The 26,772-nt window shown below is 39.0% G+C and overlaps 1 protein-coding gene across 2 annotated transcripts in view; it reads left to right on the plus strand.

Annotated features, from left to right (window-relative positions):
• Window positions 1-26,772, plus strand: part of Tph2 (tryptophan hydroxylase 2) — an 88,881-nt gene that overhangs the window by 59,969 nt on the left and 2,140 nt on the right. For both annotated transcript variants that reach the window (XM_076853119.1, XM_076853120.1), the window contains exon 9: window positions 19,793-19,888. In XM_076853119.1, coding sequence (XP_076709234.1) covers window positions 19,793-19,888 — 96 coding nt within the window. The remainder of the gene's footprint in view (window positions 1-19,792; window positions 19,889-26,772) is intronic.

The following is a 26,772-nucleotide window of genomic DNA, read 5'->3' on the forward strand; positions in this document are numbered from 1 at the left end:
CCAATAAAAAAAAATTTAAAAAAATACAGCATGGTATTGACCTAAAGTTAGACCTGCAGACCAATGGAACAGAACACCCAGAAATAGATCCATATAGCCTCAACTAGCGGATTCTTAGCAAAGGTGCCAAAAACACACTTTGGAGAAAGGACAACCTTTTTAACAAATGGTGCTGGAAAAACTGGATATTCACTTGTAGAAGATTGAACTAGACCCATATCTCTCACACTATTCAGAAATCAACTCAACATATTTTGAAGACCTTAACCTAAGATCTGAAACCTTGAAAGTATGAGAAGAAAACATTGGGGAAATACTTCAAGATATTGACGCAGGCAGTAATTTCCTGGATAGGGACTATAGTAGCCCAGGAAACCAAATCGAGAATTAACAATAAATGGAATGACATCAAACTATGAAGCTTCTGCACAGCAAAGGAAGTAATCAATAGAGTGAAGAGACACCCTACAGAATGGGAGAAAATGTTTGCCTGCTATTCATCTGACAGAGAATATAATCAGAATATAAAATAAAATAACTCAAAAAACCTAACAAAAGAGCAAGTAATCCATTCAAAAGGTAATAATCTGAACAGACACTTCTCAAAAGAAGAAATACAAATGGCCAACAAACATGTTAAAATGTCTTTAGTTAAAATAGCTATTATCAAAACCCCCAAATTTAACAAAGGCTAGCAAGGATGTGAAAAGAAACTCTTATATATTGCTGGTGGGAATGTAAATTAGTATGGGCACTATAAAAAAAGAATATGAATATTTCTCAAAAACCTAAAAATAGAACTACCATATGATCTAAGTATACTGCTTTTGGAAATGAAATGGTATACATCCAAAGGAAATGAAATTCCATACAAAAAGATACCTGCACGCCCATCTTCATTGTGGCACTATTCATAATAGCCAAGACATGAAATCAGTCTAGGTGTCCATCAACAGGTGAATGGTAAAGAAAATATGATATATGTACACATTGGAGTATTATTCAGCTATAAAGAAAGATGAAATTTTGCCATTTGCAGGAAAATGAATGGAACTGGAAAATATCATATTAAATGAAATAAGTCAGACACAGAAAGACATATCCCATGTTGTTTCTCATATGTAAAGATTGAAAAGAAAAGAAGAAAAAGTACAAATTGGGTTAGCTGGAGAAAACAGAAGGGAGGAAGAATATGAAAAGGGAGGGGAGAGTCATGAACAAAGCTTGATATATGCATATATAGAAAATGTCATAGTAAAACATATTAGTTTGGACAATTAATATGTTAACATAATAATAAAATGAAATACTCATCAATAAAAAACAAAACAAAATAAAAAAGCAGACTATGAACTTGTAAAACACTTCAATGCAGAAAATTATGAGTCTCTTCTAAACACAATGGAGGATTTGGGTGTGTTTGTGTTTCTCCCTCGTTTGACCTGATTTTCTCATTTTCTTGGTATTGTCTGAGCCCCTGCCACAACTCCCCTCTGACTTTCATTTCTCACAAACCTTTCAGTTCCAATTCTTTCCAATTTTGTAGAATGGCTGTTTACTTTGAATAGTGTTTGGCAGGCCAAAGGGAAAGTATTTTCTGTGTGAAATAGAGGGTATGGAGGAGGACAGACTCACAGTATGACCAGGCTAGGATGACTTTTTCTGAAATGATACTAAAATTGTTATTGACTTCTAGAATTCCATCCCATCCCTCAGTTTAAAACAAAGTGAGTAGAAAATGGCCAGAAGAATGTCTTGAAAGAAAACATAGATTCCAACCAGGCAATTTCAAAGTAAACCCTGGAATGAATAGCTTGTTGGATAACGTGCATATTAATGATTCCGCAAGCCATATAGAAGGTAGGTTTAATGACTCACTTGCAAAGACTAAGAGATTGAGTTCAGGCCTTTCTGGAGGGGTAGAAAGTACTATGGTGGGAGGAGTGGTGGCTGGAGGAGTGGTGGCTGGTTAGGCCAGATAAGAAATGGAGGTACTTGGTTGATTTCCTGAGTTGTTTGCATTAAGCCCCCTGCAGAAGCACTAGAGGGAAATAGAGATGAGAAGCACCAAAGTAGAAAAGTCTGCAGAGAGGACCAGAAAAAAGCTACAGAAATCACTGTTTCTGCAAAACAATGAGACAGCCTGTATTATTTTTTTACTCAAGGTGAATTTTATATTATTAATGATTCTGTTTATGTAGTACCCATTTTTCCTTGTTTAGTGAGTTTAAGCACTGATGAAAAAGAGAGTCCTGCCTAGTGAAAGCAGACACTTAATACCTTTCTTTGATGTACTGTCAGCAAATCTGTGTAAGGTAGAAAATAACTTCCATTAAGACTAATTGGTACCTCCAACTTGGTTTTGTCCAAACCTGCTTTTCGACCTCTGGGTCTGATTTTCAGAGGGACCAGGCTACCTTGCCTGTAGCCACTGTGTCTCCTTGCTGTATTTCTATGATGTTTATTTTGACATTTTAATAATACTCAGTTTTGAGAATGAAGCTATCTCCACTGTTTTATTTGGGCAATGATTTCTATGCCCTGAGAACCAAATAAATGAAACTCTTTTGTATCTGAAGAAATTGATGATGATGCTTGCAAAGTGTATTTCAAATACATTGTTATATGTGTAAATAATTTGCCCTCTGGTGGATAATGAATAAGGCCACAGGATTTGGCAGCTGTATTCTTTTCAGACTCATCGAAGCTGTCCAAGGTCTGTGCAGGATAGATATGCAAAAATATTCCCAATAAAGGTTGCTTAGAGTATGTTATAATTTTGAGACCAGCCATTTCTATTGTAGTGCTGGCTAAAGTGGATTTAATAGATGAGTGTGTACATTAGTGCCGTAAACTTAAATGGCTTTAGCGTCTAGGTAGGTAGCAAACATGTGTGAAACACCTGATATAAGATAATAATAAGGCATTTAGGACCTTTGGAGAACTAGGAAATATATATTATGCCTTAAGGTCTTCAGATGCAAAAATTAAAACAAAATGAAAGGTTCTTTGGCTACAACTCATGGCTGTGAGAAGAAACATGACTACATAATCTCATTTACCAGCCCTTCTCTCGGAAGTTGAATTTTACATTTGGAATATACCATGCTTGAGGGACAAGCCAATGCTAGATCCTTCTTTGTGTCAATTTGTGCATTCTCAATTACTGTTTGCTAGATGATGGTTCCCCCACACCCCGCAAGAAAAGATAGTTAGTTATTAGGGTGAAAAGTAAAGGTGTAGTTGAAAGGTGACTTGATTTTAGTAACTTTAAACAGGTATGCATATGACTCTCATATATCTTTTTCGTTTGTGTCAAAGATTTATTTAATTAATGAATAAAGGAAAAGTAAGATGGTAAATCTTGCTTAAAGAAGAATTGGAAGTAGTTACTAGAAGGAAGAATCCTGGAATTAGATACAAAATGGTTTATGTTCCTGTAGGCCATAATATGTTAACCTTGAGGCTATCTTTTCTACAAGGCAGAAATCATTTGCATGTCTAGTGGACAAAAATAATTTGCAATTTTTCAATCTTCTCAAGTTAACATATAACTTTATAGCATGTGGTCTGTATAGCAAATAGAAGGTCAGACCAAAATTATATCCTGTAGATCAGTGCTTTTCAAACTGCGATGTGTATAGAATAACCCAGGGGTTTTGTTAAAAATGCAGATTCTAATTGGGTTGGTCTGTGTCAGGGGCTGAAACCCAGGATGCTGATGCTGCTTGTCTGAGGTCCATGCTTTGGTGGCAGGAGAAGCAGGTGCTATCTAATAGGTGGGCCTGTTGGACAATGCTTAAGTATGTCTTTCAAAAGGCACTGAGTAATCTTTCAGCCTCATTTTCATATCTTGAATAGTTTTTCTAAAAACTATGTTAATGAGTATCATAAGATAAATATGTGCAGTATAAAGTGAGTTCATGTATGACTTATTTGTTCAAGGCCTGAAAATGGATCCTTGTATTCATACGGGTCAGATTACTGGTTCTGTTTTGTATCTGTCTCATATTCTTCTTTCATTTGCTAAGAGAAGTTATTCAGTTGTACAGGAATGTACAAATTTACTAATCAAGTGGACTTAGGAACTAGTCCTGGAAATACATTGATTTTCCTTTCCCCAAATGTGAGGATATGTAAAGGAACATCTTTCACCAAATTGTGCATCTCATCCTATAATGCAGATGGCTTCAATTCAGTCTATTCATTCCTCACATTGCAAAGGCATTTGCAACAAAGATGTGCATCATCTGTAGGAGAGAGCAGTCAGTATGAACACACTGCAGATGTTTACCAAGCAGAATAAATCAGGGTCTGGCCCAGTTGGAATTTTCCCCTATGGAGTTGTTGACCCTGAAACGTGTTTACCTTCCCTGTCTGATGGAAGGGGTTCTGTTACTGGTCTTGATAATGCTTATGAGAAGAGAGTCTTGGCCAAGGGTAATGAAGGATTAAGCAGTCTTTCCCAGGACACGTTCTCAGGATGCTAGCTTTGTGAAATGTTATTATGAATTCTGTGAAAGAAGGAATCCATGAGCAAATATATTTGGGAAACACTAGGTGAAACCACAGCTTTATAATGTTTGGGACTTTTTAGAATCTTTAATAAAATAATATGCAGAGTGATTCTCCAAAAATGATAAAAATTATTTTTTTCCAAAGTTACCACATTTCCTTCATTCTGAGATGCCACTGGATGTAAAGCATACTGTTAATAGTGACTTTTTGTGGATGATGTTTGTTTGGGGGTAAAAGATTAAGCTGGTAAAATAGTTTGACAGTGTAAAATGAAGCTTCATTTTGGAAATGTTAAAATGTGACAAAATGAACTTGAGAATTAAGAAAATGTGTTTTGTGGTGGCAGTCTCTTTATGGAACACATACCAGCATCCTAAGCTATTAATATTCCAAGAGGGCACAGTTTAGGAGATAGAAGTATAGAATGTTTTTTTGAAAGGGTAGATTCATTGTTTGTAGAGAACTGATCATGAGCTAAATTTTTTTTTTTTTCAGGAAAGAATTGTCAGGAAATTAATAAAACAGAGTTCTGTTTGTATCAAACAGATAATTTTATCAAACAGTGTTTGTTTCAACTAAATGAGTTTGCATTGGTTGGGGCCATGAATCAAGCATGTTTGAATGTCCAGGTATAATCAGTACTTTTTATGCTGAGAGTGGTTTTGAAACAGATTCAGCTTAAATTAATAATCAACTATAATTCATGTTAGAAGTGCAATTATAAAGGTAATCTTAGTTTATGAATTGCTTATTAATATTTTCCTGGTCTCTATTGTCTTTAGCTACCTGGCTGTGAGTAGGGAGACTTTGGATACTGAAAGGCTTATGCCTGTAGTTCTTTTTCAACAAGGATGACATTAAAAATGACCACTCTAGTATCTCTACGGAAACAAGCCCCAGGCTTCTTTAATCCATGTAGAGTCTTTGAACTGGTTTAGCTGTTTGGATCATTTGATACAAAGCTGACAAAGGATTGGAAGGAATGCACTTTTATACATTCTTAATTGAGCTGTTTGGGTGGATGATCAGTTTATGTGTTATTTCTAAGAGTAACTTAATTAAAAGTTAATAATATCTCTTCCAACTCATTACTTTCACTTTTATATCTGCTGTGCATATAGAAAAGTGGTAGCATCTTGCAAGGAATACTCTAACTCTTTAACCCCTTAGAACTTAACTTCTTTTTCACTGTTTTGCCTTGATCTTTTTCTGCCTGGATGTTCCAAGGTCACACTTCCCTCTGACTAATTCTCTTCCGAGAACATTTAATTTTGTGGCCAAGACTGTTTTGCTCTATCCCTTTGAGTATATTTCACTTATGTTATTTGTTGTTGTCCTTATGAGGTATTTGTCATCTATTTATGCTATGATGAGAACACCATAGTTATTTGGAATTTTAAAAAATGGGCTCTACTTTGCCCACTATGTTTAGAAACAGATCTATTTGCAATCTGGAATAGTTGGATATTTTTGCAACTCAAATCTTTCTTTGTCATTTATAACTGTGTCCTAGGGGCCTCAGAGAGTCATCATCTAACTGCAGATTGAAATCAAAACAAAACAAATCTATTTTATTTATTTGGAAACTCATAAAACTAGTGCTGCTTTGGTCCTTCTCTGAGTGCTGAGCAAGTGCTGAGCACACCTGCTCTGTACCGGGTCTCTTTTGTCCTCACAGTAGAACCACAGTCAACAGCTGGTATCTCCCAGCACTCACCAGAGCTTGCTGAAGACGCTATTCAGGATATCTGATGGGCATTGTAGAGAGGTTCAAACTTTCCCTCTGAAGTTCAGGATCTGAGTCTGCTGAAATAAACTGGCTACAGATGGATGAACAGGAGATAGAACATGCACATTTATTGATGTGCATAAGCACAGGCGTCACATAAGTTGGGAAGTTCAAAATGCAAATGTGAAGTATTGTTTTCTGAGTTCCAGCAGCAGTAGGTGGTGTGGTGCCTAGGGTAGAAAGAATCTGAACTTAAAGTTTAGCACATCTGGGTTTGGTTGCCAGTTTTGTTACTTTCTAACCCTGTGTTCAGGTTAGGCACAAAGATACAAATTATATCACTTCTCTGTGCCTCAAACTTCTTTTTTAAAATGGGACTGTCTGCCACCCCAGTTCTGAAGGAGGAGCAAACGTGATAACATATCTTGCCCATATGTATGTCACACCATGTCTGCCTCATACCCAGGTATGGTAGTACTTGATCTCATCATTGCCTAAGAAATACTAAACTACGCCAAAGGAGCTATGTTGTTTAAAGACTTTTAAAATCATTTCAACCCCCCCCACCCCCAATTCTCCAGACCTTCCCAAGACTTAAAAGTCCTGACACTGAAACCTGCTTATTTTTTCTTCTCAAAGCAAGCTAGGATGCATTCATCAGGCACAGATGATTTCTGCAGTCATTTTAATTTCCATGAAGATGTACAAAAGAAAAGAGTTTTCTGGTTTAACTACAATGGGGTAGGCTCTCAAAATCTTAACTTGTATTAACAGAAATTTCTGTGATGCAATTCCATTTCTAGCAAAAGCAGAAAGAAGATGGTTGGGATTTTTTATGAGCTAGAATAGCAGAGGTAATGTTATATCAAACTATAGGAATTTAATTACCCTATTCCACAAATGTAGTTTTCAAATAAAGGAGTCAAAAGGATTTCCAAAGCTATTCTTCTGAACTGGGATATAAAAACCCAGAATACATTTAGTAGATGTAAAATGTATTACTGTACATTATGAGCCTCCACAATGAATGGTAGCACAATACGAAACGCGACATGAGACTGAACACACAGTGATTAAAAATCTCTTTGCTCTCTTCTTAGAAATATTACAATTTGCTTGGAGTTTTATGTGCTCATTACTGTAGGAATGGGCATTTCTGGAATATTTCTGGTGGGCAGAGTTCATACTGGGCAAAGGTCTTCCAGAAAAATGGAAATTCCATCAATTTTGAGAGATGAAATCCAGACTAGGTGTAAGTAAGAAATGCTGTTAGGGTTGGGGGCAATAAATCACCTGGGAGATGGGGGAGCACATCATTCTTTTCAGGGTCTGAAAGTCTGTCCTTTACATAAAAAAATCATCCCCTGACTTAGGGACTCCTCTGTTGAAAAGTCTTTACAGAAACTGTTGTTTTTCCTTCTTATTATAAAACTGACACATACTCATTATAGAAAATTCTGAAAAATGGATAAGGAAGAAAAAGAAAGTAAAGAACATTTATAATATCACAGCAGCAATAACCATTCTTAATATTTTGGCATATAGCCTTCAAGTTTTTCTGAAAAGTCATTTTGACCCATTGAATAAGGACTTCGTGAAAGGGAATCCTGGCTTTGGAAAAAGGAGTAACGAGGTGTTCATCCATTTATCAAACACTTGTGCTGTCAGGAGAGACTTTATCTTTTATATCCACAGAAGAAAGGATAAATTGGAAATAGTCTAGAAATACAGGGTTTATGAGTCTCACTCAGTTAAGCTGCAGTGTTTCAATGAACGTCAGATGTGGCTAATGAGTTTTGTTTGCTTTTCCTTCTTTTTCTCAGAAAAAAAAAATCAACAGACACCACATTTTTCTTAAGCAATTGGTTTCCATACATGTTCCTCAACCTCTACATCTTGCATTAGTCTTGTCCCCATTAGTGAGTGCTACTTTTGTCCAGTCACCTCATTATTCACCCTCTCCTATTATTCTCTTTTTGAGTAAGATCGTAGACATCTGCCGGTAGCAATAGTATTCTAAAGCTTCCCCATAACATTTGCTCCCAAATACTCCTACTGCTCCGGAGTAAGAGGGAAACTGGAATCCATAGCAAACTTTGAACCCTACTATAGTAGACTATGTAGTTTTCCTGGGCCTGGGCTGTTTGGGACTGGCAAGATAGGCAGTATTGTGTGGTGAGTTATTCAGAGTGATTCAGAGTGCAGATTTTGGGATCAAATTACCTAGGTTCATATCCAGGCTCTGTTACTGACTGGCTAGGTGATAAAAATTAGGTGAGTAAAAATTATTCATGACATTGGCTAAAAAATGGTAAGGCAAACTTGACTCAGGATCATCAGGACAGATAAAGGGACTGCTGCAATGGGGATTTGCAATAGAGGAGACAGATTGGGCTCAGCTGCTAACAAAGAAATGTGGGAATTTGTAACCAAGGAGTGGGATGGGGTGGGGGGTGGTCAGAGCATGGAGAATTACTGAAGGAACCGTGAGAGGTAAGGAAGGATCCTAACTAAGCTGACCTAAGAGGACTCATGCTGAAGGGAGGCCAGGATGTCATACATCACTGGGAGATGGGTGGGGGATCAGGAACCTGATTAGACACTGAAGGTGATCAGATATCAAGCATGGGGGATTCTGGCTAAACTGACTTAGCAGTATTCTTGCTACAGTTGGACAATGCAGAGATGAGCATGAAAGTCCCAAAGTTAAGATCAGTTGAAAAGGAAACCCAGGGGAAACTGACTAGTTTGGGCAAGGAGAGTATCTTTGTCAGTGACTTTAGACAAGTTACGTAAGCTCTTTGTGCCCAAGTCTCATCACTTTTAAAATGAGACAAATAATAGTATCTAATCTTATGAAGCTGTTGTGAGAATCGATGAGATAATGCATCGTGAAGCTGCTTAGCACAGTGCTAAGTGTTAAAAAATGCCAGTTAGCGTATTTCGCATGATGGAACTCTTAGACATCTAGTTGACCATATCAGTACTTGCGTACAGGAAAGGTCCCTGGAGAGTTTCTACTTTCCCTTGTGACCTTGGGTAATTCTCTAACTTTCGACATCTCAGGTTTTCCTATCTGAAATGCAGACTGTGCAGTTTATTTTACAAAGGGGTTTTAGATGGAGATAGTGTGCTACTTTGCAATGTAAAGTGTTTTATCTATAAATAATAGAAGTAAGGCCTCCCTAGAAGATGTCAAGTTGCTCCCTGGAGATGGAGGAGGCCTCCCCTGACTTAATAGCACACCTCCCCTGAGTCTACGTAGAGAGAGGCAAGTCGCAGGGAACAGCTTAGGAAAATAAATGAGAAAATATTGTTTGAGCCAGGGAGAGCCCATGAAATATGAATTCCTGACTAAACTTCTCAAGCAGATTAGGAGTGATGCTGTTCATTGATACATGCAGCCCTCCCTTAATAACGAAACAACGCAATAAATTTGGGGTTTCAAATCTTGGCTGCTGTTCCTCATGAGCTCAAGCTTCTGCTAACTCAAGCCAGGTACTGCAGTTGGGCTGTAAGAGGGTTGAATTAACATAAGAGTATGCAAGGAAGCTCTTGGCAGAGTGCCCAAACAGGTCGGTTGCTCTAGTTTTGATGCATTTTGCATAAGTCTCCATGTTTGTACACAGGGGTCCTATGTTGGTGTCCAACTAACAAGGTTTAAACGTTCTCTGTAATAAAACAAGGGGAAGTGCCTTAAAATGGCTTATGTTAGAGACATTTAAATGTTTAGCTATCATGCGAGCTTTTTCATTTTTTTGGTTGTTTACTTTTTCTTTTCTCAAATCTAATTAAAAAGACTTAATTCTTCCAAGATAAAAAGTTGAATCTATAATAGGTGAGGAAAGGGACCCTGGATTCTGCTCCTTAGAAAAGGTATAGCAGACAGGAAGATGCTGATTTGTAATCCAGGAAAATATAAAGAAATACATCCCTATATCAGCTTGCATCTTGCTTAAATTTTTAAAGGATGTCTACATTTACTCATCAGAGGATATCACACAACTGTTCCTCATTCCTGGCTTTTCTTTTTTTTTTTTTAAAGACAGAAATTGGGAGAATTTTTTTTTTTTTTTTTTTTTTTTTTTTTTTTTAGTGAGAGAGAGAGAGAGAGAGAGAGAGAGAGAGAATTTTTCTTAATATTTATTTTTTAGTTCTTGGCGGACACAACATCTTTGTTTGTATGTGGTGCTGAGGATTGAACCCGGGCTGCACGCATTCCAGGCAAGCGCGCTACCACTTGAGCCACATCCCCAGCCCCTCCTGGCTTTTCTTAATAAGACCAACCTCTTTGGCAGTCAGATTGCCTTTACACAAGGGGACAATTGGCCAGAGCTGAGTTGCTGTTTTCCCATTAGATGGGCTTCATGATCCTCAGGTGGGAAGTGGAATATCATCTCAGTTACCTGCCTTCCCTCTACCCACTGATTAAGGGGCTTTATTGATTAGGGGAGGGGAAGGTGAACAGAGAGATTGCTGTTCTAGGCAGCAGCAAACACACCACTTTCTTGGTAGCCAGAGCCAGAGAGTAAGTTTGGCAAAATAGCTTGTCATGAGACACTGGAAATATTTCAAGTTGTGCCATTCTTTATCATCTTGTGAATTCTCATCAGCCAGAGTTAATTTTGTGCCTATCAAGTAATGCATCTAAATCAAATGTAATATGTATTGTTTAAAGTAAGATTATCTATCTTATATTTAGTTCTGTACTTGTAATATGACTTTTTAATAAGAAACAGTGTGTTGTATTTCTAACCTACCCTCATTTGTTGTTGTCTGAGCTCTCTAGAGCTGTGCTCATTGCAGTACTGCTTCCCACTAGTAACACTCAGAGGACTTTGGCTTCCTTTTATGACTGGCATGTAGTGTGCACTTCTGGTTGATTCCCTGCAGGCCTGTGCTGTGTTACTTAGTTGACCCAGAGATAACCAAAGAAAGGAGGGCACCTCCCCCAGGGCAAGCCATGGAGGATGACTGTAGCAAGCTAAACACACCCTTATCTGCCCTGCCACAGTGAACTCAGCCATCAAGGACTCAATTCTGGGGTCTGGTAGTGTTCAGTCACTCTGGGAACAGGAGGAGGACAGCGAGCTATAGTGCAAACCATGTGCTATAGTGCAGGCCTGCAAACCTGCTTCCAGTCCAGCTCTAATATCCCTAAGCTTGCTGAAGTTACTGGACCTGTCTTCATTTTCCCATCTGTAAAATGGGAGATTGAGCACTGGCACATAGTAAGAGTTCAGTAAAAGGTAGTATTTATTTCATTTTCTCTACTTTGCAAAGAATCTGAGACTCAGAATGGTTAAATAACTTTCCCAGGACCAAGTAAATGGCAGAGCCTGTCCTTGAACTTTGGTCTCTCAGTCCAAAGTGAATGTGCTCAAACTCCCATGCTCCATTACCTTCCCAGTGCCTACTTCTCAGGGTTGTAAGATGTAAAGTGCTTAACACTGTGTCTGGTGGAGTGTAGGCTTCAATAACTGGCAGTGATGATGATTAGAGATAGGGAAGCTTGGCTGAACTTAAATGCCTGCTAGAGTTTCAATTACCTGTAAACCCTCATTGTGACAAGGACCCCACTTCACAGGTATATCTTTTCAGCCCCATTTACACATACAGATAGTTGGTGTCGAGTGGGAGAGATGATGATGGTAGTGGTGACGGTTAGTGACTAGGAAAGAAACACGACTTCATTAATAAAAACTTAAAATAGAAAGCTGCTCAGTGTAATGGAGCAGCAAGAATGGCTCTCACCGCTAAACATACCTTTCTTGTCAGTTCTCAGATATATAATCATCGTCCAGGATTCCTAGTCTTGCCTAGAAAGAAATAGGTGAGAAAGTAGAAGCTCTTTAGCCCTCACGTCTAGGAGGGTGTTGCTTTTAGTAATGCAGGGATAAAAATAAAACGACCCTCTAAAGGCAGTGGTGACGACCCATAGCTCACTTGGAAGTCAGTAAAAATCTCATTTTTCATACGAGTGTTGGAGAGCTGACCTTTAAAATCACCACATCTGGGGAGAATATGTGATTTGATGCAGAACATTTCAGGGCATGCTCAAGGATGAATGATTGAGAATATGCTCATCAGTTTTTTTCTCCTTCAAGGAACCCAGAACTGCTTAAGTTATAAAAGTCAGCTCTTGGACACTTCCAAACCTGTAGCATTTGCTTAAGTAGGTCTTCTGCACAAAATGGATTAAGCACACATAGAAACGGAATGCTGATCCATGCAGCTGGTATGAAAATGAGGGGTGTGTGTGTACGTCTTCATAGTGGAGTTCAGCCATTTCAAGGTAGCTAGTTGTATAATAAGATCAGCGAAGGGACATTTTGAAAAAGATGAAATTGCTTTAAAAGAAGAGCCATACTTTGTGAATCACTTTGTTATGGAGATGCTACATTGAGGCTCATGAACTGAATCTGGGGTTCAAGGAGTAATACTACTGAATATAAAACTAGCTTTTGATTTGTGAAACTTTAAATACCTGATGGTCTAGAAGGCATAAAGAGAAGCCTATTTGTATTCATAATACCTATTTGAAAGAGCTGTGGAATTTTGTGGAAAACAGAATTGGCTGGATAGACATCTTACAGATTCATCTCCAGAAGAAAATATCTGTTTGATCTTGTGTGTCATCATCTGCTAACTGAAGGTCTGGGTGGTGATACCTATATAAATTCCTCATAGCTGTAATTCTGAGCAGTCTGGGCTGTGAGGCACTTCAGTGCTTGAATCTGTCACATCACAAACTCCTCCATACCTTGACCAAGCACAGTTAGCATTTTCCCTGGCTAAGCTTCAGTTGGCTGCAATCTTCAGAAACAGCAAACTGAAAAACTTTCCCCCTGACATTTTTGGATGATGAATCAGATGTCAGAATCAATGAGTTTTCAGAGTTACTGCTTGTAATGAGGAAGCCTGAAGCCATTTAACCACGAGGCTGCTGAGCTTCTGTAGGAGATACCTGCCAGTCAACCTGCGTCCATGATCCTGAAGGCCTGCAAGGTGCCGGGCTTGACTGTGGCAAGGAAGCCCACTCCTTCCTTCCTATCTGACATGGAGGGCTGTTGGCTGTCCTTGAAGGGAGCATAGAGGAAGGCCAAAGAACAGATCTATTTCTGAACCTGTAAGTGAAAACCCATTTGATGGTGAATGTAGAGGAGTTTTCATCTTTTTAACGTCTGTAATATTGGAAAAATTGGCTGAGATTAGTGATTACTGACCCAGGCTGTCCCTGACTCTATTGGCATGACCTACTAGGGAACTCTTCTGGCTTATGCCCCTCCCTCCATCCCTCCATTCCTTCCTTCCATATTCGCTGAGGGTCTGCTACATGTCAGGCAGGGTGGTAGAGACCAGACATTAAACTATGACAATAGCAAACAAACAAGCCAAGTCAGGCCCTGTCCCTGATTTTAGGAAGTTCAGTGTTTGGTGGAGGGGACAGGTTAGAAGGATGGCAATTTCAGCATGAATCCAACAGTGCTCCCCAATCTGGGAGACCCACAGGAATTAGACAAAGGGGCAGGATCATGACAAGAGCATTCCATTCAGGGAGAACCCAGATCGAAGAGAGCAAGGTCAATCTGTGCTGTCGCCACCAGTTCTGTGATGGGAGGTGAGTAGGGAGGAAGAAGATTGAGAGATGAGGATCTAGACCCTGGAGAAGGCAGGGGCTGGATCATGAAGGGAGTTTTCTGCAATATGCAGAAGTTTGGACCTTCACTCTAGGGTAGTGGGACAGTGAAGGTTTGTCATTGGGCTGTCACATGGCTATGGTGATCTGGCAGGGGGATGGGAGTATCCTGGATGGATCTTGCTGGAGTTTTAGGGGGACCAGTTCCTTAGGTGGTACTGATATTTAGTGAATGCATAGCACTCCTCTTAGTTCATGAGTGGGAGGAAGAGGATGGGGGATTTTTCTTTCTTCCTCCTCCTCTTCCTTTTCAATTTGGAAAATACCATTAGAGCCTGGTGTGGGGACTGCTAAGTATTAAGTAAAAACAAGTCAGGTGGCCTTTGAATTAGAAAATGCCCAAAGATGAGCTGAAGAATGGGCAATAAAACTTATATGGCCAGAGGGCACTTAAACCATGCATTTATTTTTCAAAGCAACCACCGCAACAACAAAAAAAATACAGGCAGCAGTAGTCAAGGAGCACACAGAAAAATCCAGACTGACGCAAGGCTGTTGAAAATCCGCCTATGTCGACGTATTCTTCAATAAAAGTTGTTTTCTGCTGACACTCTTTTTTCCCCCCTACAAATGTTCCTCTTATATTTGATGATCAATTTTCCACAAGGTTTGCCATAATGTTTCCTCAGAGTTTAGGACTTTACATTTTAATTCCTTCGATGGCTGTTGTAACCTAAGACAGTGTGCGTTGTTTTCACAAGTCAGGGGCGTCATTTTCTAGCTGACAAGACGTTACTGGGATCCCTTCCCTTCTCTTTTTTTCCACTTGTGTTGCTCTATCCTGGTTTGAGGAGGGTCACTGGCAGAAAAGGCAGTTTCGACTGGAGAATGAGAATAGAAACCTGGATATAACTACAGTGCCACAAGGTATTTGGCCACTAAACTTGGAATTTGTACAAAGATTATTCTTAAATCCGTGAACATTTGAGGAGTGGCTTCATTTTGCTAAGGGCCAGATGGGGCTTCAAAGGCATGGAATAAGTGGCCTGAGATTGTAGAGCTGCTGTGGTCCCAGGACTGTGGAGGAACAGTGTTGACTGGGGACTAGAGCCCTGGATCAGACCTCACGTTTTCCAGCCCTGTTTCTACCACTTTTGCACTCATATTTGATATGGCACTAGTTAGATAATGGCAACATGTATGGTAAAATGTTGAAGCATGCAAAAACCACCTTTCTGCTCTCTTGAGGCTCAGACCCAGAAAAATTTTTCCACTCTGGACCTTTGTTTTGCAAATCAAAGCATTGGGGCAGGCATAGACACCTTAGTGTGATTTGGCTTTAAGTACAACTCTTGGGAATAGTTGGAGTTTAAATGCTTGAAGAAAAAGCAGCAAAGACTGATGTCTGGTGGGAAGTTTTGTTTGAGTGATGGGGCACAGGTGTGGCTGTTTCAGAGTCAGTGAACCCCATGTGGCTCTAGCAATGCAGCCTTCATTTTCCCTTTGGTTCCCAATGTTTATTTCGATTGCCTTAATATTTCTATTCTAAAGATTCCTGCTTAGCCATCAAACATCATTCTTGTTCCAATACTATGATCATTGGCAATTTAATCAAGATTAAGGAATCTTGGCTAAAGTTAGAAAAACATTCATTGTTTATAAACTGAAATTTTGATGTAACTAAACTTCAGATTAGTAGCTGGGGGTGGGTGGTAGATGGGGAACTTGAAAGTCTCCACCTTTTCAACAACCTTGCAAATGGATACTTTGACATGCTATTTGTTCGAGGATGGAAAAATCTTACCAAAAACTCTGTGAAAGGGAGGCTGTGAGACACCGAGTCCCTTTTATGTGTTTTTATCTACAGTGACCAGAGCTTTAGACCCCTGATGTTAGAACAGCTTTGAGTGGCATTCTTCCTTTCTGGGATTTATCCTTTTGTTATGACATGGGCTTCTAATAGAACAAACGCTTGTTACACAGGTGTTGGAGCAGTGTCCTGGAGGTCCCAGTTCTGCAGGCATTGAGCCTTTATTTGCTAGATCATAAATAGTGGTAGAAGTAGTGGTGGTGGTGGACTGGTGTGGGAGGCAGAATCCAGAAGTGGGTCAGGGAAGCGTGGGTTGCCAGGGGCACTTGAGGAGTGGGGTTATAGCTATTTACACCCCTTCTGGAACGATTCAGATTTCAACAACAGGAACTACTTTGCAAGTGTGATTGCATTCTGGACCAGTAACAGCCAATCACTAATGGCAAAGAATGCTAGATTAGCAATTGGAAACCTGAGTTTAATTCCTAACTCTGCTAACCCTTAGTTGTGGGATCTGAGCAAATCATTTAAAATTTGAGCTTCAGTGTTCCCACTATACAAAGGAAATAACAAGAACTGCTCTGTCACAAGTGCGTAGTAAGATAGCATGTAAGGATAAATAGGATCTAAAGAAGGGCCTGAGGAGTTCTCTTATAAGAAAAGCACACAAATATAACATATAACTTTTTTAAACCAGTGACTATCTTTTTGTTTTGTTGATGGACCTTTATTTTATTCCTATGTGGTGTTGAGAATCAAACCCAGTGCCTCAAACATATGAGGCAAGTGCTCTACCACTGAGCCACAACCCCAGCTCCAACATATAACTTTTTGTTATGTTAACACATTTCAGTCGCTCTTTCAACTTCTTGCTTCCTGCCCTTGTGCAAGATATGTGAAAAATGGAATTCTAGGTATGCAATGATGCATATTACCACTTAAAGATATATGTTACCAATATGTAAGATCAAGTTTTTAGGAAAGGTGACAGAAAAAATATATCACTAATTTACTCACTTGGGTATCTATTAAATGACATGTTTAAGCCAAATTTTCTGGAGAAGGTAAAAAAAATCATACTTGAGCTTTCTCCTAGTAGTTTATAGTGCCATTTAAATCCAATTTTTGTACCTAGAATGACTTTTGGGCAGAATTTATGTAATTATTTCAAAGGATGCAGGAAGTATGAGAGGCAGGAGGTAAAATCTCCCATCAAGAGGCAAACTGAAAGAATAAATTCCTATCCCATCAAAAGTTCCTTGACAAATTTGGACATTTAGTTGGAATATGTGACCTTAGCAAGAGCTTCAGGCACCTAGCACCAAACATAAGAAGGGTGTTGCATGGTGTGATTTTGTGAATCACCACAAGGGACCGTTGTGTACTTCATTGGTGTCCTGTCATGCCTGGGGACTTGGTTCCTTCAGACTTTTATCACTGTCCATCTGAAACCTTTTCAAGAATGGTGCACTACCAGAAGTGATCTGAAGATGGCAGCATTGGGCGACCTATCTCCTTTTCCTAAGAGCACTACCCCAGCCATGTTCCACAGCAGTGTTTGGATTTCAGATTGTCACTCAGACTTCCTTCGCTTTAATGACTGTGTGTGTGTAAATGACTCTGCTTTTCTTCTGTGGAAGAGGTCCGATCTATTATTCCTGCTTTGGTTTTCAATTAATGATTGTATATAATTATACTCAAGTAAAATATTTATAAATAATTATATGTTACAATTGACATATAAAATTTGGAATTCATGAACATCAGTGCTGATGAAAGGTACCCTTCAATTTGGGAGGTGCTAGTTTTGGTATTATTTGTTTATGTTTAAAAGACACCAGCAGCCAAGAATTGGCAATTCTCTTTTGCAGGTGTTTTTTTTTTTAAAAAAACAAGGCTAGAATGTTTTCACTCTTTATTTTTATTTATTTTTTTTATAATTGCTAGGATATTTGTTTGGTAAATCTCTAGGGAGTATATTATAGATCCACATCTGGAGAGTTCTCAGAGGAAAATAAACTCTATTTTCTTAAATTTTCAAGAAGCAATTAGTTATCCTCAAATTCTGAAGGGTCCTCAAGAGGTCAGCTAGTTCAACTCTAAGCCAGCTTCACATATAAAACCAGACAGTAGAAATGTGCGGTTGCTCCTTCCTCCTAATTAGTGATCTAATCGAGGTCTTCACCGGTATCGAAAACAGAAAGAAAACTACCCTGAACAAGTTCATAATTCAAATTTTGCCAACACTTGAGTTTCAGGTGCAATTTACTATTTCTCATTATCTGTCAGTCACACATGGAGCTGCAAATGGAAAACTATCTCCAAGCAAAAGTTCTCATTCTCTGAGGACAAAGGGCTGCAGAAGCAGCATCTAGGGGCTTTCTTTGGTCAAGGAGCACAGGCAACCAAAGGGAAAGGTAGATGGAGAGCAAGCAGATGGAGCTGTGTGAGGTCAGAGTTTCTGGAAGGACTCCCAGATGATGTAAGGGTGAGAGCACAGTCTGCACCACGGGAAGGAAGATGCACGGTGGTTCTTCCCTCTAGGTTGCTCTGATGCTAGAATCACATTAACTACACACTGGATGATAGATTGACTTTTGAATCTTTAGCTGAATTGACATAGACCTTTTAATTCCTGCTGTAAAATAGGGTGGGAGGCCAAATCTCTGTGAAAACTGTGAACAACACACCAGATTTTTCTCAGAGGCTGACTCTGCTTGTTTTGATTTGGATAATAGCTGTGACCATGAATTATGTATGCATTGATGTAGCATAAGTAAAATTAAAAATGCACTTAATAGCTGACCTAAATGCTCCTGTAGCTGGCTCCATATGTGTATTTTGGATGCTTTTGAATATGACAGCACATTTTTTTCCCCCCACAAACTCTTTTATATTCAATGTTAAAGCTTTAAGGATGTCATGTCATGGGCTATAAAGGCAGTATAAATTAGGGAAATCAGCCAAAGGTACACTAAGAAGGTGCCATGAGATTCTAGTTTTCCTGTTTTAGACCACTCAACTTCAGAGGTCATCCTCACACTGAAAAATAAATAATGCCTTCCTAAACTGTGGGACATGTTTAACCTCCACATGAAAATAGAACAAACTGCTATGTGCTACAAATACTAACTATTTTCTGCCCCTTCTCAGGAGTGTTGAAATCCTCTTTCTCAACACCTTCAGTGCTCGGTCGTCACTAATGCAGGACAGTGTTAATCTGATGCAGCTTTTATTGCTCATTGTCAGCTTCTCACTTATCTGTCAGAGCAAAAGTAGTGTGTTTGTAGACCCTCTCAATAGCATCTGTTGGCTGTGCAGAAATTTCTTTGTCTAGGTCGATTTTATAAATCCAACAGAAGTGATTGCAAGTTTTAATATCCTGGGGAAGCTGTAGTACTTGATTTTGAAACAACTAAGGTCATTATACACACACACATATATGAATCTACACATGCATATACATATGCATACATAGCTATACATTTAATATCTTAATAAGACACACACCAAAGTTGTGGTTATGATAATCTGGTAGGCATATTCTTGCTTTCGTGGTCTCTCTTTTGTTTTTTCACCACAACTCTTTAGCAAGCATCGGCACCTAATAGGTATTCAATAAGTTTGTTGAATGAATAAACAAATTACAAAAATCAGTTTGAGATGATTGGATTCCAAGCAATTTTTTCCACATTTGCATGAACTTATTTATGTCATTGGAATTCAGGTTGGTAAATATAGTGACATTTTCTTATGGTGTTACCACTGTGATAGTCATTTATTTCTAAATCTGTGCTTTTATTTTCAAATTATTGCATAGGATAGGATAGGATAGGATTTGACCTATAGGGTTTCTGAATCTAGGAAGTATGAAGTATCTTAGTAGTTACTACTTTACCCATATAATTTAAATTTATGGAAGGATTATTCATTAAACAAGAGAGTAGATTTCGATAAATGTTGTTTTAAATGTTTTTAAGTTGATAACATTGAAGAAATTATGTACAGCGCAACCAGTTTACTTTGGGTGCCATTTTATTCTACTGAGGAACTTGTTGACCAATTCACTGGATGTGTGTCTATTTTTTTTTTCCAGTGCTATTTCTTCACAATTGAGTTTGGCCTTTGCAAGCAAGAAGGGCAACTGCGGGCGTATGGAGCAGGACTGCTTTCCTCCATTGGAGAATTACAGGTATGAAGCTGTGAATGAAAATATCCTTCCCAAGCAAACTGGTTCAAGGTCATGGAAAATATTGATTTGTTTGTCTGAGCATTTCTACTCACAGATACCCCATACATATTTAATATAGAGGATTTGGCACCTCAGATGTGGGTGCTGACCTAACTTTTTGCACTTCTGAAAGTGGGTCATGCCTTTCTGGGTTTCTGGTGTGACTCAAATGGATGAACAGCTATGTGTACAAATCAACAGGAAGGATAAATGTATCCTCAAGTGTTTGGTAACAAATGGCTGGCCTAAATTTAGTGCTGAAAAGTGGGCAGTGACCTATCAGTGATCCTACTGATTGAAATTCACTTGTGAGGGTGGCTTGGCTACATTGATTTCTGTCACCTCCATTGTTCCCATAAACTCCCCATCATCTTCTTTCTAAAGGGGGTTTGAGGTTATTTCAGTTTCTTTTATGTACATTAATTCAAAGTTAATGGATATTAAAACACTTGTATACATACAATTTGGAAAAAAAGGGTATTGTCAAAGAGGAGTCTAATATGTGTTAGAGATGCCTAGAGAATGCTATTTTTGCCTTAAAATATAGTAAAATGATCATTCAGAAATTATGGGGCTTGGGGCATTCTGATATTAATAGTTTGGTAATTTAAGAATTGCTATCTATGCATCACTGGGGGATAGCAAGTTTTGATGAATTTAGAATGTAATATTATATACAATCTGGAAATGGTGCTAGAAATTAATTCAATATTACCTTGATTATTTCGACCAAGATCAGGTTATGTACTATCCTAGGGTTTTTATTTTGAGATTGGTTATTCCTACATAATATAGTTGGGAAATATATTATTATTGGAACTTTTTGGTTGGTTGTATTATTATTATCTTTTAGTTGTCGAGGGACCTTTATTTTACTTATTTATATATGGTGCTAAGAATTTAACCCAATGCCTCACATATGCTGGGTAAGTGCTCTCCCACTGAGCTACAACCCCAGCCTCCGTTGGTTGTATTCTTAAAAAATGCAATTTCACTGGAGTTCTACCGAGTTTGTTCATTCCATGACTCCATTCCTTCATTAATTCTTCAAAAGCTTGACTGAGCACTTACAATGTGCCTTGTAGTGTGTCAGACACTTGGGATGAAAAGACAAATAATAATGATGAAGAAGAATAGGGAGAAAATAGCACAACAACCTTAATAAACCCTTAAATAGACCTTAGTGTTTTGGGTACTTTAGCCATATTAATCCACTTGATCCTCATAATAACCCAGTGAGACAGGTGGTGTTATTATCACAGATGAGAAAACTGAGGCATAAACACATTAAGGGATTTGTCTGAGGTCATATAGCTAGTAAGTGTTGAAGCTGGACTCAAATGCAGACCAACGAGGCCCCAAGAACTGAGCTCTTAACCACCAGGCTATGCTGCCTGGGACCCTGGCTATTCGGGGGTCTACTTCTAGTGCCAGAGATAACCCACAAACCGGATAATAAAAAAGGTGTCAAATGTGCCTGGTACATCTTAGGCCATGCCTGAGGGGGCTTCCTGACAAGGACCCTGCTGCCCAAGCTGATTCTTGAGGGATGGGAAGGGTGAGTAAGGAAAGGACAATGTGCACAGATCAAACAGTGGACAATAGAATGCATGCCCTGGACGCTGGTCTAAGCTGGCCCAGTTGGGGAACTAACTGAGGCTCAGATGACTGGAATAGAGGATAATGGTCAACATTAACACACACACATAACAACAACAACAATAACAACAACTACAACAACAACAATAAACACTTGAAGTAATTTTTTTAAAGATCAAATTTTAATGAAAAATCCATTTGGGGTTAATTTCAGCACACTGGCTCAAACGTCAATCAATAGGATGATATTATATCTCCATAAGCTCCTGTCTTTTACAGGGTGTTTTTTGATTTCTCTGCAAACAGTGTTAGTGAGAAAATGATGCAGCTCAAGACCTATTTACATTCTCCTCAGATGGTTTATAAATTATACCAGAAACAAAAGAAACAAATCTCTCTCGTGGCCCCCAACTTTTGACAGGGTCTTCTGGTCTGGTTAATGAGGCATGTGCAGGCAGCACTGAGGTGAATCTGTTGTTTTTGCTCCTATTGATGTGGACAGAATTGTCTGGGAATGGAAATCAGCCAGAAATACATACACCAAAGGGCATTGTCCGCCATGCATCTACTCGTTCTGGTCCATCACCTCTGGTCGTTAGCATTCTTCCATTCTCAAATTTCAACACTGGAACATCCTTATGATTGCTACTTCAGACCACTTTTACAATTCAGAAATTCTTTCTCTAAGAATATCTTCTGCTTGTTCACAGAGAATGCATAACATGAGATGCTTTCCTTAGCACCCTCTCTCTGCCTGGCTTCTGTAAATGCCCAGAGCCCTCTTAGAGCTCTTCTCAATACTTTGATTTTTTTTTATTTGAATGGATAAATGATGGTTCTGGATCCAATATAGGGATAACTTTATGAAAAGTATTATCGTAATTCCTGTATAAACATGCTTACAGTTTTGAATGCCTCTTGCAGTAAATATTTTATGCTGTGCCAACTGTTGCCCAAATGTAGGATCCTGCTAAGTTGTTTGAGGTTGGCATAGTCTTTCACATAAGTACTCACCTTTGGTCCCAGAACAGAACACTTCCAAAATTTGTGCTGTAACACTTCCAAAATTTCCCTGAGGCGTAGATGGTGCTCTTCAGAGCTGACCAAATATTTCCAAGTGTTACCTCTGTAGTTTGGGGGATAACATTCATTTTTCTCTCATTTTTTTGGACAAGTCTTATTTTTTATCTTTAAAGACAGAAATGAAACAAACATGGAAAATCTTTTAAGAGCTAAAAAAAAAAAAAAATCTGATAACCATAACAACTATTCCCCGCCCCTCCATCTCTGTGTTGTACAGATCTATCTGTGGCAGGCACTCCAAAAGTGTGTCAGGGTGGGACTTTTCCATACCTTCCATCACTGCAGAGAGCAGTTAATCATGAATTAAATGGTCTCAAAAGCTGACTTTGAAAAACAGATTGAAAATTGGATAATTGATTGCCATTTACCCACAATCTAGCTTGTATCCTTTATTTCACACTTTTTCTCTATATCCTAGAGTTAGTTGATCTAACTCTATAAATCTAGGCATCATTTTTCATCTCTTATTTGCTTGTTCATTCATTCATTTTATTCAACAAAAACAAGATTGATTGTCCAATATTTTAAGGAACATGGGATCAAGTAGGAAACCTGTAAGAAAAGGATGGATATGGATCTCGGCCCAATTCTTTTGGAGAAGCAGCAGTGAAATTTGTTCACATTAGGTGCTCAGGAAATGAATGCTAATTGATAAATTGTGAGATTTATCTCAAAAATCTAATCTATCTCAAAAACAAGAGCCAATTCTATTTCTTTTTCACTTCTTTATATTTTTCAGGCCACAGATTAGATTTTTATTTTTTATAAGTGGTCTTACCATCCACCCCATAGTAGTTGCTGGAATATTTCATATAAATACATTTGTTTTCCTTTTTCATGTTTTGACAAGGCTGGTGGTTTAAGCAAATGTAATTATTATTGCCTTTTGGCTTTAGTTTTAGGATGCCCTTGTGAAGTGAATTTATTGTGTTGCCTTTATATAGCTATTAATCAGCATTCTCAGAACAGCTTTCTATTTATTACAATCATTTGTATTTACTGCTACTTCCAGCAACTCTGGGAGGTGGTCAGAATTATTGCCAGGCTGTGGAGAAGAGCCTCCAGAGGCTTGAAGTTTCTCTGAGGTCATCTAGTAGGTCAGTGGTATTGCCAGAGTTGGGACTGTGCCGCTGAGCCCCTACTCCTTAATCCTGTTCAGATGTCTCCTGCCTCCCCTTCTCCCTCCTAGTGCTGTAAGGAGAAAATGATGGAGGATGGGAGCTGAAACTGTCTCAGGCCTTCACAAAGGGGTTGCTTGAAGAGGAGGTTGGTTGTACTTTTGTCCATGAAGCTTATTCCAACTGGTATGACCTAAGCATTTCTGATTTAAAAAAAAAAATAAAAAGTTGAATGCATCATTGGCCTTTGCAATAGGGATATTGGTGGCATGTTGTGCCTGGCTGGAAGGATGAGCCTGTGAGGGGGGTTCAAAAAATACCACATGCACACATACACACAATGCACAAATACATATATTTGTTGTTCTGATGTGGGAAAAGATGATTGTGGTGTGAGTGTAGGAGTGTTTGTGAATTCTTATTTGGAATCTAGGGCCCAAACTACCCATAAACCTGACTTCACACCTGAGTTTTTTTCAAACTTTAACCAGTCCTAATATAGAGAGTGAGGATCACAGGGTTTACATCTAGAATAGTTGAGATAATAATTCTGAGTCATTGCAAAGACAGGTGTCTGATGAGCCCAGGGCAGATATTCTTGCAGACCAGGTCCTGGAAGTCTCATGGCTGGGGCATGCTTCTTCCCTGGAGAGAGGGGCTGCACACATGGTGAAAGGTATGGCTGACAGATAGATGTGTGCCAAGCTTCCTCCTTGGATTAAATAGCAATAATACCTAAATATATTGAGTACTTCCCAAGTAGGCATTTTGCGTACATGTCCTCATTTAATTCAGGCCACAACTCTGGGTTATAGACACCACTAGTTTTCCCATTTTTCAGGTGAATACTAGAAAGGGCCTATAGAAGTTAAGAAAATTGTCTTAAGTCATAAAGGCAGGAAGGGATGGAGCCAGATTTGAACCTCAGTTCTTTATCTTAAAGACTTATTCTCTTAATCACTGTATAATATTGTCTACTAACAACTAAATTTTAGGAAATTTTGATGTTGAAAAGAGATTTTTTATAATTAATAGTCTGGAGTGACAAATTAACTTTAATTTGTCCATTATAGCTGATTATATTGGTAATGGCCACCTATGTGGGGAAGGGTGGCAAGGCCATTCCCAGGCCCAGTGGGAGAGGCTGTTGTGATCAATTACACTGGCTGGAAGGTGGTGTAAGTACTGCATATTTACAGACCCTGTTAAAATTATATTGCAAGAAGAGCTGCAGAATCCATGCAGCTCTAACATCTCAGTTTATCAAAGTGGAGAGTGCAGCCCAAACTGAGGTAGTTTCACTCATTTGCTATCATACACCTAGCTTCTGTGGGACAGCATCCTGGTTTACATGTTCCAGACCTGTGCCCTTTTCTTTAGCACTGTAGATAAATCCAAAAACAGTCCTTGCAGAGTGTTCAGAGAGGAGAAGGTGACTCCCAAGCACTCCTGCAGTTTCCAAATGGCTTGAGAGTAAAAGACTGTCAGCTGGATTCTGCCAGCATTCTAAAGCTTCTCTCCTGGGGAAGTTGGGTTGATTATTGCTGACTTCAGGAATTTAGATGCTTAACACTTCAGGAAGGAAGTGTTAGGGGCATCAAGTAGTGTGACTAAGTATTTAGAGAGGACCCACTCTGAAGGTAGATGAGAAGGCATAATAGCTGCTTACAAAAACTGAAGTGGCTCTCAGATACACATGGGTAGGAATCAGGAAGCAAACCCAGTAGGGCCTCTCTATTGGACAAGGGAGTTTGGAATTAAGGGAGACACAGATTCTATCTTGTACTCCTTATGTCATTTGGTAGTATTCAGAGACAGGATACCTCGTGGGTGGTAGGGGTGCTGTCACACAGGAGAGCTCATATTTAGGTAAAAGAGACCATTTGCAGGTGTGGGAACTACCTCAGTTGTTGGTCTAATCATTGGCTGCTCCCTTAACTCTAGGCTTCTGTCATTTTCCAGACCAATCTATGGGTAGCAGGATTAGCCCCATATTTATTGCTAGTTAAGGAACAGATCTGGTGCCATAAACTGCATGGGGAGGTCCCTGGTAAGTGACCAGCATATCACATACAACAGGCTTCTAAGATTAGATAGCATTTTTTGAGTGCTTAAAACAATTATTTTTCAGTTTTTCCATTTTAATATGGTATCACACAAGGGTAATCTATGTTGCCTAATGGACTTTGCCTCAAAGTATTTGCTGTGAAGCTACTGATTCTTCTCGAAGTCTGATGCAGGGCACCCTGGGTCTTTTGTTGGATCTATTCTAATCCCCATTACCTGCTGAAATGACTGAATGTGGTCATAATAGGATATTGTTACCTGGTGATTTTTTTTCTAGAACCATACTGATTTCAGTCTGTTGTGCACACATGCATCATGGAAGCCCCCTCTACACATAGTGACAACTGAGGGTGCTAATGTCCTATGGAGGTATTGGAGACCCAATGAATAGATGAGTTTCACTTCTTTCTGTGCTTGTCTTTGACCCAGTAAGAAGTCTTTGGCTCAGTGGGGATGTCCCAAGGAGCCATGACTTAAATGTTCTTATAACCTGTTCTGCTACCACTCTGTCTGCCCCTGAATGCAAAGATAAAAAGTCTGAGGACGCGGAGTCAGCCAGGGTCCCTCCTTCCATCTGTGCGTGGATGGGTGAATGAATAATTACAGCAACGCACTACAGTTAAATGTAACCACTGTGTACAGCTGCAAAGAAAGTAGTTTCTGATTCTGAAAACCATGACAAGATGATGGGAAGCCAATTCTTTTGCAGAGGAGCAACAGCTCTCATCAAAGGACATTTTGTTTTTTGAAACCGTGAAGTTGTTTTTAAAATGTGGTCAGAATTATTGGTCATGTGGAACCCAAATCCCCTGATGTTCACTGTGCGGCATTGAATCCAGCACAAATGCATTTGCAGGTGTAGTGACCTTCTCCTTTATAATGAAGCTGTTCTGTGGGCCAAAAAAATGAGTTCACTTCGAGAGGCCCTCTGCATTCCATGATTCATATATGCATTGATCTGGACAACAGGACTTTGCA

The sequence above is a fragment of the Callospermophilus lateralis genome, chromosome 4 (genome assembly GCF_048772815.1).
Source record: "Callospermophilus lateralis isolate mCalLat2 chromosome 4, mCalLat2.hap1, whole genome shotgun sequence".
Classification (NCBI taxonomy): Eukaryota; Metazoa; Chordata; class Mammalia; order Rodentia; family Sciuridae; genus Callospermophilus; species Callospermophilus lateralis.